The sequence below is a fragment of the Bidens hawaiensis genome, unplaced genomic scaffold (assembly GCF_021521415.1).
Source record: "Bidens hawaiensis isolate Kalapana, Puna unplaced genomic scaffold, B.hawaiensis_p1.1 tig00048329_1, whole genome shotgun sequence".
Lineage (NCBI taxonomy): Eukaryota > Viridiplantae > Streptophyta > Magnoliopsida > Asterales > Asteraceae > Bidens > Bidens hawaiensis.
The window spans coordinates 48406-65509 of NW_027506077.1; the positions used below are offsets into that span (position 1 = coordinate 48406).

Genomic DNA, 17104 nt, shown 5'->3' on the forward strand with positions numbered 1-17104 from the left:
AAAAACATGAATAGAACACATCAATGCTTTAGAAAAGAGTTGTGTTTATATAAACTTTTAAGCTTGTGATTTATAGAGTTGTTTCATTTTTCGTGTTTATGTATATTTATATATATTTTATAAAAACTTAACATACATGTGAAACCTTTAACCTCAATCAAGTTATTACTTTTATAACTATTTGGAACACTGTTTTGATTTAACTACCGGTGTAAACGACTTGAGCCATAGATCGAACTCATCTAAATTAAAGCTCGACCACATCTAAACTAAAAGAACTCAAGTTTAACTTATAAGTCATTTTCAAGTGAGCCAGGACTTGTCTCGACTTTATAATTACCTTTACAAATATATTTATAGTTATAAACTTTTATTACATATAGCATACAAAACAACAATGATACTCAGTAGAATCCAATAAATAGCCAAGCTATCAATATGATACGTGGACGGTGACATGCACACAAACTATACATTTATCCCAAATGCCAAAATAATTACTTCCAGAAAGACATTTAACTCCAATAACCATCTATAGACATGAAAAAATAAAACATAAACATAAAGTGTCTCTTATATAATCAAGACAACATAAAATGAAAAGTATTGAACATGTATTATCATTAGTTTATCAATAACTAGAAAAGTGAAAAAAAAAGTAACAAAAAAACGTCAAAGATACACGAAAATATGAAGAAAATAACATGGAAAGCCTATCACAAGGAAAGACAAAATTAAGCACACATGTCAAAACTAGGCCACATTTAATCATCTTTATCATAATTTCACCTATAATAATCGGCCCTAGTCCGTTTTTCAAACGAGCTTAGTCTATGTCTGAGCTCAATACGTATAAGTCTGGTTCAAGTATGTTGATTAAATAAGCTTCAATATAGGCTCGAGTAGAGGTGCACAAACCAGTTTAAAACTCAAATCGGCTTGGGTTGAAACCGGTTTAGTTTGGTCAACAAAGTCAAAACTAATTTATGAGCGGTTTCGGTTCGGGTTGAAACGGGTTTCTTGACCAAGTTACCATCAGTTTTGGTTTGGGTTTTGTCTAGTTTAAGTTCGGTTAACCGGTTTGAAACTGATTTTGGTGGAGAAAATTACGAATCAGTTCCGAAAATACGGTTTCAATCGGTTCAAAACCAGTTTCTATAAAATCGGTTTCAAACCGGTTTGATTTTCATGTTGCTTCAGTTAACCGGTTTATTTGTCAACTACTAGGCTCGAGCTTGTTTATAGTGAATTAAATTTAAACTTTTAACAAACCAATCAAAACTCATGAATAGCCCACCTAATTCAACAAAGTACAATTTCATAACTCATAACATCCTTAGGGGTGGTTGGGATTCCTTATTTTCATCACCTTGTAACTTATAAACTTTTTGAAAAATTAATAAAGTGTATAAGGTGTTTGGCAAACCATAAGGCCTTTTGAATTTTAACTTATGGAGTAGGCAAAATAAAAGGGTTTTGAAAAGTTAGGAATCTCTAACTTATTAACTTAAAAGATTTGAATTACCTATTACACCATTTAACCCTCAAAACCCATTACACTTCTTTTAAAAAAGAGTGCCTATTTTGATCATTTTGGTTTTCTCCACCACATAAGCTAATCCAAACATTTATTTGAAAACTACTTTTCAAAAATTCATAAGTTTATAAGTCATTTTTTACTTATTAAATAAGCAATTCCAAACACACCCTTAACTCAAAACATAAAAACACAAAGACACAACATACTTTCAATCCTCAAAACACCATGCCCACCTTACACTCACTCTCACCTCTCATAACCACCACAACTAACCACCATAACAAACACCATAACCACCACCACCACCACTTCACCATCAAATCCTCCCTGAAGCCCAAACCCATATCCAAATCCGGGTCATGGGTCAGCCCGGACTGGCTAACCTCCTTATCTCGGTCAATCACCACCCAAACAGACAACTCAAACATACCCATTGCAAATGCTCAGCTTGATGACGTGTCAGACCTCCTGGGTGGGGCCCTGTTCCTGCCGTTGTTCAAGTGGATGAATGACTACGGGCCCATTTATAGACTGGCTGCTGGCCCAAGAAACTTTGTGATAGTGAGTGATCCTGTGATGGCGAAACATGTGTTGAGAAACTATGGGAGTATCTATGCTAAGGGGCTTGTGGCTGAAGTGTCCGAGTTCTTGTTTGGCTCTGGCTTTGCTATTGCTGAAGGCTCACTTTGGACGGTAAATAATAAATGTTTTATATTTGTGTGATTTTATAAATTTTGTTTGTTGGTAATTTGAAAAGATTTAGAAGGAGTTGTTATTGTTGGGAATTTGAAATCAAGATTCTTTAAATTGTTAATATTGTGTTACTAGGGGTTTCGTCGAATTAGCATATATTTTACTATTTTAGTGTAATTGGATTGACTTGACCAATGTGAATCATTATATTCATCAAACAAGTTAGGAGGTGTGGGGTGGGTGCATGCTTGTTTAAGTTTATTAAATAAATGTTTTTTAATTTGTGTGATATTCCGATTATTATTTATAGATAACTAGGTTAGATAAGAGGTGTCTTTTGGGCTTTGGGTGTTTCGGGTTTTTGGCTGGAAAAAAGTGGCCCGATAATCGACCCATTTAAGGTTTGAGTTGGTTGGGTTCGGGTATTCTCAAATTCAGGTTTGGGTTTCATGTAAAAATGACAACCCTAGGTTAGATATCCACGTAATACTAAATAAAGGATGTTAAATAATAAATGATTAGTAAAATTTATAAAACATCATTTTGATATAAGATATGACCGATTCATATTGTTTTTTTAATTATATTTTTTAAGTAAAGAAATGGTATACAGACGGACGGACATAAATGTGATATGTGACGCAACCAGTCACTTATTATTAGTTATAGATTTGGAAAGATTTGAGTTAAGGAAGTTGTTAGTTATTGCTGGAAAACCTCAAAAATCTTGAAATTCTGGGGAAATTTGAAATCAAGATTCTTTAAACCGCTTAGTATAGATATTAATATTGTATTATTAGGGTTTAATAGAATAGACAAAAGAAGGCCCAAGCCTTAGAAAGGTACAAGTTAAGCTATGAGTAAAATTCGGGAGCCCATTATCGAGCCCATTATCGGCTGTCAGACCCAATTTCCTAGGGGTGCAAATGAGCCGGCATGCTTGCGAGCTACTCGAGATTGGATCGATAAAAAACTCGAAACGAGCCGAGTTTTTTTTTAGCCCGAGCCTCAAGTTATAGCTTGATTAGCTATCGAGCCCAAGCTCGAGCCTTGTATGGGAAGCTCGTTTAGGCTTGTCGATCATTAACGATCCTTTTTATTTTTAAGTTTTTGGACTTCTATGTATTAATTTCACATTGTAGAATCGAGCTTGGGCTGAGCTTTGGCTTGTGTAAGGTAGTACATGAGCTCAAGCCGAGCTTAGGCTCGTTTAAAGTTTTTCTCAAAATATATAAAAATAATTAATAAACGTATATAGCTTAGTTAATAAATAATAAACGAGTCGAGCCCGAGCTTGAAATAACGACCCATGAGCTGAAATTGAGCTTTAGAAAAAGAGCTCAAAACGAGCCGAGCTTAAGCTCTAGCTCTCGTAAGTCAAAACGGGCTTAGCTCCGGCTTGGCTTGACTCGGCTCCATCTCCATCACTTAGGTTCCGATTTCGCCAATAAAGATTTTTCCACAAATATGATAATATTCAAACCTCTCCTTATTTAGCATCAACGCGTTTTTTCACTGATTAGCATCGTTTATTCGTTTACTTTCATGTTTTTAGTCTTAAGTCAGTATGCATAATTTGCAAACCAGCAAAATTTAGAATTTTCTTTATAAGGGCACCTTGTGTAATTGTTTTAAGTATTCAGAAATTTATCAACTTTTATTTGAGAATTACTTTCTGTGTTTCTTTATTTCTTGCTTCCGCTCTGCGTCAAATCATGTAAAGAACATGATTAATATTAAATTGATTATCTCAATTTTGGTTGCAAATTCTAATTGTTGATAGGCGAGGCGCAGGGCTGTAGTTCCATCACTTCACAAGAAATACTTATCAGTAATAGTGGATCACGTGTTTTGCAAATGCTCCGAGAGGCTGGTTGAGAAGCTGAAATCATACGCGCGCAATGACACGTCTGTTAACATGGAGCAGCAGTTTTCTCAATTAACTCTTGATGTTATTGGCTTAGCAGTATTTAACTACAATTTTGACTCACTTACTGCTGACAGTCCCGTAATTGAATCCGTTTATACTGCATTGAAAGAAGCCGAAGCCCGTTCAACCGATCTTTTACCATATTGGAAGGTTTTTAACTTTTTATTACTATCTGTTTTCATTTACTATCAAAATAGTCAGTGTTTGACTTTTTGAGGTCAAACATTGGTGCAGATAAAGGCATTATGTAAGATTATACCGAGACAAATAAAAGCCGAACAAGCGGTTACTGTAATCAGAGAAACGGTTGAAGAACTTATTATGAAATGCAAGGAAATGGTTGAAAAAGAAGGTGAAAAAATTGATGATGAAGATTATGTAAATGATGCGGACCCGAGCATCCTTCGGTTCTTGCTTGCTAGCAGGGAAGAGGTCTGCAAATAGTGATTTTTGTCAACTTCTTTTCATGTCAACGGGTGGGGTAATGGGTCAACCGGGTAAGGTCGACCTGAAACCTTTATGTCACATATGATTACAAAAGTTATTTTATTTCAATCATTATCTAACTTAGGCTGTTGACAAGTCAGCCGTCTCGGCTCATGTTTTTTTTAACAAGTTGAAATTTTGAGCTCAGGCTTGGCTCATCAAAAGCTCGTGGCTTGTTGAGCTGGCTCGTTTATTTTAAAAATGGCTTTCTTCTTTTGTATATATATATAAACCAAAAATAATATTTGTAATATTCACATAATGCATAATTTATAAACTATCGAATTCACAATTTATAAATATTAAAATTTTGGCTTTGCTTTTAAACAATTCAAATATGAATTTTCAGTATGAAGTGAAATTTCATTCCCCCCCCCTTTTTTTTCATTAAAAAATGTCATATAGCTTTAAGTTAAATATATATATATATATATATATATATATGGTTTGGATCAAATACAAATGAAATTAACGTGCTAAACGTGAGAATCAAGTAGAGTAATTATGTATACAGGTAAAGCAATATCATAGAGTAATTACATAATTACTCTATGATATTGCTTTACCTGTATACATAATTACTCTACTTGATTCTCACGTTTAGCACGTTAATTTCATTTGTACGTTAACCTTCCCCTATATATATATATATGTGTGTGTGTGTGTGTGTGTGTGTAAATTTGGGCTTTAGTTTTAAACGAGCTAGCTAACGACCAGGCCGACTTGGCTCTTTTGCAGACTGAACCGGTTCAGCTCGAGTCGTTTACAAATGACCCGATTTCGAGCGAGCCTTAGGCTTTTTGAACAATCCTAATTTAACTTACAGAATAAATTGTTTCAAGAGGTTTTATGCGCCAAGGTTACAATTTGGGAAACTTTCAAGTTTCAACCGTTTCCCTTTAGTGTACTTTTTTTTCTTTAAATTGTAAGTGTTGACCCGTTAGAGAGATAATATAAACCGAAACAGTTGCTATTCAAATTGTTAGTTGCTATACAGATAGTTAATATTTGGTCTTTGTTCTCATCTTTTGAATTTAGGTTTCAAGTCAACAGTTACGTGATGACCTTTTGTCAATGTTGGTTGCTGGACACGAAACAACCGGTTCAGTGTTGACTTGGACTGCATATCTTTTAAGTAAGGTACCCTCAACAACTCATCAAACTTTTTATATATTAATTCACGTGTTACAACAATAATAATATAAATCTTTGACATGAATTTGACAGTTTTAATTTATATGTAGGACCCGTCTTCTTTAGCGAAGGCACAAGAAGAAGTTGATCGAGTTTTACAGGGCCGCAATCCAACTTATGAAGACATAAAAAACCTCAAATTTGTAACACGATGCATAAACGAGTCTATGCGTCTCTACCCACATCCACCGGTATGCGCATACACAACATTTTTAAATATTTTGTTTTATGTCTTTTTTACATTTAGGTTTTAAAAATTGTTACACATTTTAATGACATCTTTATTAGGTCTTGATAAGAAGAGCCATAGTTGCAGATGAGCTTCCGGGAAATTACAAAGTCAACCCTGGTCAAGATATAATGATATCGGTTTATAACATCCATCATTCATCCAAGGTGTGATTATTACATTGTAACATTATACATTGTTTCTTGTGATTTTGCATTTTACCTTTTGTATCTATTTAATTGTTTATGAATTCTGAAGGTTTGGGAAAATGCAGAAGAATTCATTCCTGAAAGATTTGGATTAGACGGGCCGGTGCCAAATGAAAGCAACACTGATTACAAGTAATCTCGTATTCACTTTGACTTTGACTTTATATGTAGTCAAACAAGTCACTTTTTAAATTTGAAATTATTATGCATTTGGTTTAGTTTTGCATCAATCATTTTTATATGCCATTCATTGGTATAATGCTATATTTATTAATCGAAACTTGAATAACTTTATTAATTTTGAATTCGAAAGTCAACTTGTTTGATCAGCAAAAGTCTTCATTGTAGGTTTATTCCGTTCAGTGGTGGCCCACGAAAATGTGTAGGTGATCAATTTGCAATGCTGGAAGCAATTGTTGCGCTTGCAATATTTTTGCAGAATATTGAATTCAAGTTGGTTCCAAATCAAAAGATTAACATGACAACGGGTGCAACCATTCACACGACTAGTGTAATTTCTCACACGAATCCTTTTAATATGTGGTAAAATTGGCGGGATGGGTCTGGTAAGCGGGTATATTTGTACTTATTGAAATGGCCGGGTCGGGTCGGGTCAACCCAAATAAGAATTACATTATTTTAATGATGATAATAATAATAATATAATTTTTTGACATTGTTACAAAGTACATATATGTATTTGTGCTTACCTTATTGTTTGTCCTACCGATAACTAAATATTTACGTCTTTTACAGGGTTTGTACATGAAAGTCAAAGAACGCAAAGTCAACTATATGGCGGTATCTTCAACATAGGTCGTGTATGGCAATATCTTGAATGTAGGTCGTGCACTTCTACATACAAGGATTCGCAGTAAATTTAAACGCATATCCATTTTCCCTAGAGTTTAAATGTAGAGTTCCTATATTTTAATAGTTTGTGCCAGTTTGTACCGAGATTTGTTTCTGTTGTTAAAAGCAGTTTCGGTCGGAAAAGATGTCAAGTTAACGAGCATATACCGAATGCAGCATACACTTCAAATGTAACTTATCTTGTACGTGATATAATATAGTGATATAAATCATAATGGGATGGCATATGGAAATCTTTGGGTTTGTTACATTTAGAAATTGGTCAATATGACATCAGTTGTGTCACGTTTAGAAAACGAAAGGCGATAGGTCAATAATACAGTTTGATTCCCATGTCACAGGTATGGTAACACGTTTGCAACTTATTATAAGACAAGAGCATGGGTGGCGTAAGCCGAGAGTTAAATGTATTCGTGATCCTTGATGGGATAGGCCTACAAAAGGGTTTGTTCTATATACAAATATATTGGTATTACGCCTTCAAGCTTACATACGAAACCAATTAAATCTACATCGTGTAAAAAATTGATTTTATTTAAAATGTTATAAAAATAAAATATAAAATATACACACAAACATTTGATATCAAGATAGCTATGATAAATACAATTAAAATAAAACTTATCAAATACAATCTTGTATTTATAGAAGACTTATAAAAGATATACTTATAACAAGCTAAATAAAACAAGTTCATCTCTAATATGCAGACCATAAATTAATCATGTAATAGATGATAAATACAAAAACTAATCAAATAGAATACCTTATTACATAAAAGAAAAGATAATCATAACGAACTTGCTAAAATTTAACAGACATATTTATCACTTTTTTTATAGTTTATCTCTATTACAAAGCCTTTAGATTCTTATGTATATATATAGCAATTCACCTTACAAATTTTTTTAATTACAATCCTTTGGTCTGAAAACATGAATACTAACAAAAGCATATTGTTTGGGCTCTCTGCAGCTGCAGTTGTTCTTCTTTCAATCTTAGTTTCTTTCTACATCACCAACCATTCAAACATAACCACTTCCATCAAAAGTTCCAAAAACCAAACTATTGCCCGCCATGATAGGCTACTTGCCTGCGACGAAACAAAGTGGAAATCCCCCCTCATAGCAAAATATGGGGTGGCGCTTACGTTAACCGTCGATCAAAAGGGTTGTGGCAAGTTCAACAGTCTTCAGAAGGCGGTGGATGCTGTTCCTGATAATGCACCACCTGAAAATATTTTTTGTGCATAGTTTTTGGTTAAAATGTGTGAAACTAATTAACCGAAATCGTTTTATTGTTTTGGTAGGGAGAAAGTACAGGTGGAAAATACTAAATCCAATTTGATAATTCAAGGTCAAGGTTATAAAAATACATTCATTGTTTGGGGAGACACGGCGGCTAATTCTAATGGCACAGTCAACAGTTACTTGGTTGGTGTTTTCGCACCAAAGTTTATTGCTTACGACATCAGTTTTAAGGTAGGTTATAGTTCAAGTAAATCATTCTCACGAAGCGCAAAAAAGATAGTTTTTTTTTGTTCTTATATATTCAAGATTATTGATAAGCTTGTGATGTTATCGAATGATAAAGAAAACAGATCCTCCTCCAAAGCCACACAACGATGGACAAGCGCTCGCATTCCGAATAAGTGGTGATCAAGCAGCTTTCTATGGTTGTGGATTTTATGGACTTCAAGATACTCTTCTTGATGACTCAGGAAGACATTATTTTAAAAATTGTTTCATTGAAGGAACAATGGACTTTATCTTTGGAAATGGTAGATCACTCTATGAGGTAACTGCGTTTACCGTACATTATTATATACGACAATGGATCTTTGCATATCGAAATAACACGTCTGTAAATCTTCATCAATGATAGTCTGTTTTCTAGTAGTGTTTCTATATTTTTTTCATGTATATAAGTTTAAACATATTCTACGCGTGCATATAGTATTAACAACTTCTCAACCAATTCAATATATTCCTAAACTGATTAGAAAAAAAAAGTGTACGCCTTTTAACTATTTTTCTTTTATCTTTATTTTAGAATTGTAAGTTGAACTCCGTGGCAACCGGGCCTGGGATCAATGGAGCGATAACAGCCCAAAAACGTGAATCGTTACAGGAAAACACCGGGTTTTCGTTTGTGAACTGTGAGATTCGAGGACATGGTAACATTTGGCTTGGGAGGGTGTGGGGTCATTATTCAACTAGTGTGTTCATAAAAACTTTCATGCCTGCTATTATCGCTCCTGGAGGCTGGGATGACATGAGCGACGCCTCTAAAGATCAGTTAAGGCTATTTAGTTTTTCTACATAATATTATGATATGCATCATGTTAATCATTGTTATTCACATATGTTGTGTCTAACCTTTGATTGTTTTTCAGGAAAGTGTTCTTCGGACAATACGAGTGTGATGGTCCCGGATCATATACGCAAAGGGTGAAGTATGCAAGAAATTTAACCTTGGCGGAGGCAACTCCTTACATGAGTATTGCTTACATTGATGGAAAAGACTGGCTTCATGCATAACATCTATAACAGCATTTTTTTAACACATATATATTTGATTTATGTCATGTGCATAGCGCCTTTAATGCGTTGTTACTATATTTTCTTAATCTGATAATATAACAAAAAAGTGTTGGATGAATTTTTTGTTTGGTTGATAAAGAACGATTAAAGTCGTTTAATGATTAGCGAGATTCATTTAGAGATCATTTATGACTATTTAAGGGGTACTGTACGTTTGGCGTTGTTTTGTTATAATATGATTATCTTAGCTTCATTAGCGAGTTGGTTCTATACTAGATACTTGAGTTCGATACCTCACTAAGAGCCAAGAGGAACCTCTAAATAACATCTTGTTAGCAGTGGCGGATCTAGAAGATTATTTCAGGGATAACCCAATTTTTTTTTACCGTACATTGGTGCACGTCTATGAGAATTCTAGAGTCCTCAATGGCTTTGTACGAGTGGAAAAGTGGACCCCTTAATTTTTACATTTTAATTGGGTTAATGTCTAAGACTCTAGTTGTTTATAACATCATATTTGACCCTACTCGGTTTTAAATGAAATTTACGTCAAAACGTAAAACGGATAGTTCGAATAAAATTTATATAAAAACGTAGACAAAAATAAACACGACTAAACTATATATGTCGAAGTTTAGAGAACACTATATTTAAATTTACAAAAAAAAAAAATTAAAAAAAAATATGACAAATTGTGGCTTAAACAGAAATTAGCAACAATATCATAATATATATTTGTTTATATCTGATTATCAGTTGCCTGTGAATAAAGTAAGAAAACAAAATATATTTTAAAGTTTATATATAAATAAAACAAAAGAGTTAAAGTATTAATGAAATAGGATATAAACTAAAGTAACTATACCAACAAATGTATAAATAAGTAATAAGTAAAAAATTACAAATTCTAGATGAACTTTTAGCTTCCTATTATCAATATTAGTATTTTTTTATTTTAATTTAATAAAAAGTCAAATTAAACCACATTAAATAAAAAACAATTTACCTTTATTACTTCATACATCGTGCATTTAAAAGAACCTATAGTCTATACCTAACTACAAAACAAAACCTTCTTTTTATCTTATCATCTTCTTCATCCTTCAACTCTACATCGCCGGAAAAATAATTCCAATGAAAGCATGAACATTCCTCACTTTTTTTCTTTATATAAAATTTGCTCAGGGGTAACCTAATACATGAAGAAGGGAAGAAAAATTTCGTTTGCACTAATTTTACATATCATCGTGAAAGTTGAGGGGTAACCCAGACTACCCCTGGATAAGCCATAGATCTGCCCTGCTTGTTAGGCATGTTTGACCCGCTCTAGTTACCTCTCACGTGATGGGCTTGTAATCGGTCTAAGCTAGTTATGGGTCTAAAATATTTTCTCATACTAAAAATAACTTAAATTAATTTGATAACGTGTAGACATGTACAAACCCTTAAGTATTTATTTACATAAATTAATATGATTTGACTGATATTCTCTTACTAAACATACATCTACATATATGTATGTAGATATACATCTGCAAATCTTCAAATATACATCTACATACACATATATACAGCATTTTGTAAATGCAAAACCAAATAATATATTTAGAAAAAAGTTTCAAAATATTCAAAAATCATGTTTCAAAGCACCACAAATGCAATCCGCATACAAAAATCATGTTTGCAAATCTTCAAATATACATCTACATACACATATATACAACATTTTATAGATGCAAAACCAAATAATATATTTAGAAAAAGGTTTCAAAATATCCAAAAATCATGTTTCAAAGCACCACAAATGCAATCCGCATACAAAAATCATGTTTCAAATATTCAGTTCACAAACTCTAACTTTCATCCTTGCAACCCAGGAGACACGACTTCAATCTTCATACTTGCAATGCAATCCGAATCCAAAGTCTTCATACTTGCCTAACAAAACAACATATCCAAAGTCTTCATATATGCATTTACACTGACACAATCATATGTATTTTGTACTACATGTGACACGTATATATACATATAATGCCACACCTAGGTGTTTATTCAATAAAACAAAAAAACTAATAATAAAGTTTAGCTTATGGCAGTTTACGCATCAACCATCCAATGCAGGTTGGAACTTAACCCTATAGTTGCATGCATTTTTCCACCGGAAGCTAAACTCAAAAATGATAATAAAGTTACCTAAAATATAAAGTATTCAGTTCACGACAAAAGGCAATTTCGTCATTAAAAAACCAGTATCGTTTAAAACCGCGAACAACACAAGTCAAAAGTTAATCAAACTCAAACCCTACTACATACTAATATTTAAGCGAGATTGTACTTGACACGTTAAATATAAATGAACATAAAATTGTAGAATTTGGGATAACCTTAGGAAGCTTTAGAGAGTTTCATGATCGGCCCTCAAATAATCAAACTCCAAACACCTTAGTAATCTAATGACCCATTAATTCTACGACCATAAACTCGATGTTCTAATGAGAAGTAATCTCTTTTGTATTCCACAACTGAAATAAATAAACAAGGTATCTAAATGTATACATATAAATAGAAAAGTTGATATTTTAAATATGTAAAACACTTACCTTTTCAATAAAATCATGTTGAATGGTCTCAACAAACTCTCACATATGTTTAATAACCATAAAACCACATTCCCATGCTCATTTTTGTTGGTTGCATTACAATTAAAGTTCACAATTAATTATTTTAAACACTTGAAAATAATACGTTGATAAAAGAGTAGAGAACATACATTCACCATTATCCAAGTAAATTTTCTCCCGAAAGAATTATCAATGAGACCCGATATGATGTAACTCTCCTTATGTTTCCCCCTTTTTAAAGAATCAGCAATATAGGCGGTTGAGATGCCCGATTCAAATATTAAAAGCGTCCAATGAACAATGAAAAGGAGAAATTATAGAACAGTTAAATATGTATGTATATGATTATATGTATGTGTATGTACTGTGAAAAAGTAAATATTACCCTTCAATATATGGTGCAAGAAAATATCTTTTGTTTCCATGATATTTGAATATTTCTTTGATGTATTCTACAACAGCATCCGAACTTGTGTCACATTCTATAGCTTTATTGCAGTTCGGATTAGGGCTGTTCAAAAAGCCCGTGGCTCGCGGCTCGCTCGAAAATAGCTCGAAAAAATCTCGGCTTGAAAAAGCTCGATTCTAAATGAGCTCGACTCGTCTCGGGTCGATTTCTAAACGAGCTGAGCTCGAGCCAGGGTCGGCTCGGCTCGTGGCTCGGTCTTGGCTCGACTCGTTAGCTCGACTCGTTGGCTCGTTTAGATTAAACGTTAAATTTTAATATTTATATATAATAATATCATACCAAGAAAAATAAATAAAAATTATACATATATTATCTCACTCGATACCTAAAACCTTATAAAAGAATAACGAAAATAAAACATAATAATTTATAAATTCTCTAGTTTATAAATTTTATATAATATGTATGTTAAAATTATATTTTTTGTATTTTATATATCAAAATTTGTAAAATATAAAATTAAAAAATAAAAATAAAAAAATAAAAACAAATTAAAGGAGCCCGGCTCAACGAGCTTGAGCTCGGGTCGAGTTTTAAACGAGCTGAGCTCGAGCCAGCTCGATTAAGTTCGAGCTCGAGCACACTCTGGCTCGACTCGACTCGGCTCGACTCGACTCGGCTCATTTACAACCCTAGTCCGGATCAAAGAATGCGCATCCGGATTTGGGCAAGAGAAAAAAATACCTTGAAACAAATATTATATATGTGTGTGTGTGTGTGTGATAATAGTTAGAAAAGCAAATTACATTTAAATGACTAAATAGTTTATTGAACTGTATTTAGACAATAATAACTTACATTGCAAATGAATGTATAATGCTCAAATCAAGACACTCATTTAAAAATATTCCTAACATCTCCGAATATGGGATTAAAAATGCAACTCGTTCGGGGTACATCCCTTGGGGTGAAGAAATGCAAATAGAATGGTGCTTACCAACAAATTTGTGTAAATGATTAAACATAACTCGAATGATACCCGTTTTTTTTAATCTCTCCAATTTCTGTTCCAAATCAGGATCTTCCCATGCGTTCAGAATCATTTATTACTGTAATTTGCGGTTCAGGCTCAGGTACGGTAGCATATGTAGCAATATGTTGTTGATCCATAGTTAATAACTAAAAACGATTACATAAACATTAGTACGATTGTAAACATATATGTGTATATATACTAAGTTTTATATAAACAGGTTTTTGAAAACTTACAGCCTTTAAAAAACCATCTTGAAAAGGATCAGGATTTTCCATTTGAACTTGGTTTCCTTCATCAACCTAAAATAACAAACGAATTGTTATAACAGTAATAAATCAAACGAAATTAACAAAAAAAAAATAAAAATAAGAGCAAATGGGTCGGCTACTAAATGATAACATGAACTACTCACCATGTTGTCAGTGTGGACGTTCGATAAGTCACGATGCAATTTAGCAACCTAAAATCACAAACAAATTGTTATACTATGAACAAATCAAACTAAATTAATAACATAATTGTTAGAGTAAATGAGTCAACCTTTTGTGGACGATAACTTGAAGTGTATGTGGTGTCATCGTCATGCATTTGTGGCGATGTATTTGTACGACCCTGTGACCCGCGACTTGAGTCCACTCTTGGGGAACTATGTGACTTGCTAGGTGGCCCTTGGTTCGCAAGCTACAATTTAACAAAAAAGTTACAAAAACAAATATTATAGTAATTAGTATTGTATTGATAAACTAAAATATCTATCTATTCTAATAAAAGACTACCATTTTTGCTACTTGTCAATCTTATAGTCATCTTTACTTATTTTTTCAACCAGTTTTAATATATGGTTCTTATCTTTTAAGTTATTTCAATATATGAATAACAGTTTATTTTTATTAAATGTAAATACAAACTGATTCATTCATCAACATTAATGGTGAAATAAAGAAATATCAAAATTAAAGTTGCAAGCCTGTTAAAATAAAATTTGAAAGTCACATGTAATTGCAAATTTAAAAAATAAATTGCATCATTGTCAAAGAATTTGGATTTGTATGGTAAACTACAAATTGCTTTTAAGTTGGGTTTCGAACAACACTGCATAATTTTTTATATAAAATTGGTTTCTAATTTGGATTTAGAATTTTCTCATATGCATTTGAACTCATGAAATTTGTATTTTCTTAATTTTCTACAAAAGAATTGTATAAATATTACAAACATGAAGAATACATATTATATATATATACATATATATACATACAGGGAGGGGTTATCCTAAAAAGATGGGTGTGTCTAAAAAGTGTAGGAAGTAATCTGGATGGTTAGATCTTGGTAGTCAATGGTCAAGATTGAAAGATGGGTGTAGATGAGGAGTGTTTTATTTTAAAGCGTTAATTTGGTGTGTTAAAGGGTAGTTTAGTCATAGTATGTATAATAACTTACTTTAGAATGTCCTACTTTTAAGCAATGATTCTCTCAATCTTCCAAATTATGGTTAATAATATAAAATATTTGAATTTTAATTTCAATCTCTCAATCTTCAACCCAAGTCACTTTATTCTCCAAATACCACCGTCACTGATGAATAATTATTTATACATCTTTATTGCATCATTTTATACTTGATTCATGTTATTTTCATGATAATATTATTGAGAATCGGTTCTAATAAACCTCTATTTGTTTTTGTAAAAAAATGAGCTTAGAAAACCAAATATGAAGAAAAACAAAGAAAAAAAATCAAGAAAAATGAGAATCTGTCAGCTAAGCATGGGCCAAGCCTCAGCCAGGCATGCCCCATTTCCATCTGAAGACACATCAGCTAAGCATGAGGCTGTGCCTCAGCAGACATGCCCCAAGCCTCCTCAGAAGATGACAAAATAAAGTACACTGTTGGCTGTCCCCCTTTTTGAAGACACACAGGGTCATGCCTCACCCGGGCATGCCCCATGCCAATCAAGCTGCCAAGAAAGTAAAAATCAGTAGCATGCACATTTAATGCTTGAGAACCAGCACAGGCCATGCCTCACCCAAACATGCCCTGTGCCTAGCAATATGCCAAAGAGTACAACTAGGGAGCACGTGGTGTACTACATGGGGACCAACATGGGTCATGCCCTACTAAGCATGGGTCATGCCTTGAACACAAGTGAGCCTATATAAAGACCATGCATGTTGCTCATTTGGTGTGCACAATTTTGGAGAAAAACACTTACATTTTCACTTCAAATATCTATAGAATTAATAGAAGAGAAGCTCTTGAACCTTCATACAACATCAAGAAGAAGTCTTAGCATCATCATAATTATCTAGCTTGGTTAGATTATCTTAATATTAAACATGAATGCTATATTATTCTATTTTGGTGTATCTTTTATAATTATCATGAACTAAAACTCTTTATATCACCTTAACCCATGATGAAACTTGACAACTTTTGATGGTTGGAATTAATATATGACAATTTTATGTTAAAATAATGACTAATTCTTGGTTATCTTTTGATGAAATATTGTGTTTAAACAATTGAAAGTAATATACAAGAATTATAAATGGTACATCTTGTTATGTTCAAAGACTCTTGATTTTATCATTTATTTATAAATGTTATTCATGCAACTTTATAACTTTTAATCTAGAAATAGTTAAAATAATTCTTGTATGATACATGAAAATTAGTTAAACACATATCCTTAAGTTTAGATTTGAAAAGATTGAACATTTGTTATGAATTGATATTCTTGTTAAGTAATATTATAAATAATTTGTTAACACAACTATTTTAATATTACACTTGGGTTGAAAATTCATAAATCAAAGGAATACTTGAACTTAGTCTAATTCAATCAACCATAGGTGGATTATGTGTTGTTCATGTAATCTTTTCGACCGGTTGTTAGATTTGAGTTTCGTAATTGAATGATAATCTATATCTTTAAATTTCAACATAAAGGTTCACTTACATTATAGTATGAATTGAGGTGATTAGTTTGTATAATTCATACTAAGTTTTCAAAAAAATCATTTGGATGGTTATCTATAACTAGAAACTATTCTTTTTAAAAAAACAAAATAGTGAATTTATCATATATTTAAGTTTACCATCATTAATAGTCAAGTGGATTCTAAGTTAAGGTGACAGCTTCTTAATTCTTATTTATCTCCATTATCGTGTTACTTGCTTTAATTTATTGTTACGAGTTTTTCTAAAAAAAAATTAATCTTAAAAACAAATCATTTAAGCTCATTTCTCACGGTTATTATATTTGCAAAGGTTTGATATTAAAATTTACGTGTCCATAGATTGATACCCGGTTCTCGCCGTTACTATATTAACACAC

At 32.5% G+C, this 17104-nt stretch overlaps 1 protein-coding gene and 1 pseudogene across 1 annotated transcript; both read left to right on the forward strand.

The window, feature by feature from the left end:
* The first annotated feature begins 1744 nt into the window (after window positions 1-1744).
* LOC143616618 (carotene epsilon-monooxygenase, chloroplastic-like) lies at window positions 1745-7387 on the forward strand. Its single transcript, XM_077089403.1, has 9 exons — window positions 1745-2233; window positions 4017-4313; window positions 4398-4595; window positions 5688-5789; window positions 5894-6034; window positions 6132-6239; window positions 6331-6413; window positions 6630-6792; window positions 7038-7387. Exons 1-9 carry the CDS (start codon window positions 1766-1768, stop codon window positions 7095-7097), a joined length of 1620 nt encoding a protein of 539 aa, XP_076945518.1. The 5' UTR covers window positions 1745-1765; the 3' UTR covers window positions 7098-7387.
* A 557-nt stretch (window positions 7388-7944) lies between these two features.
* On the forward strand, window positions 7945-9694 carry LOC143616619 (putative pectinesterase 15; annotated as a pseudogene).
* The last annotated feature ends 7410 nt before the right edge of the window (window positions 9695-17104 follow it).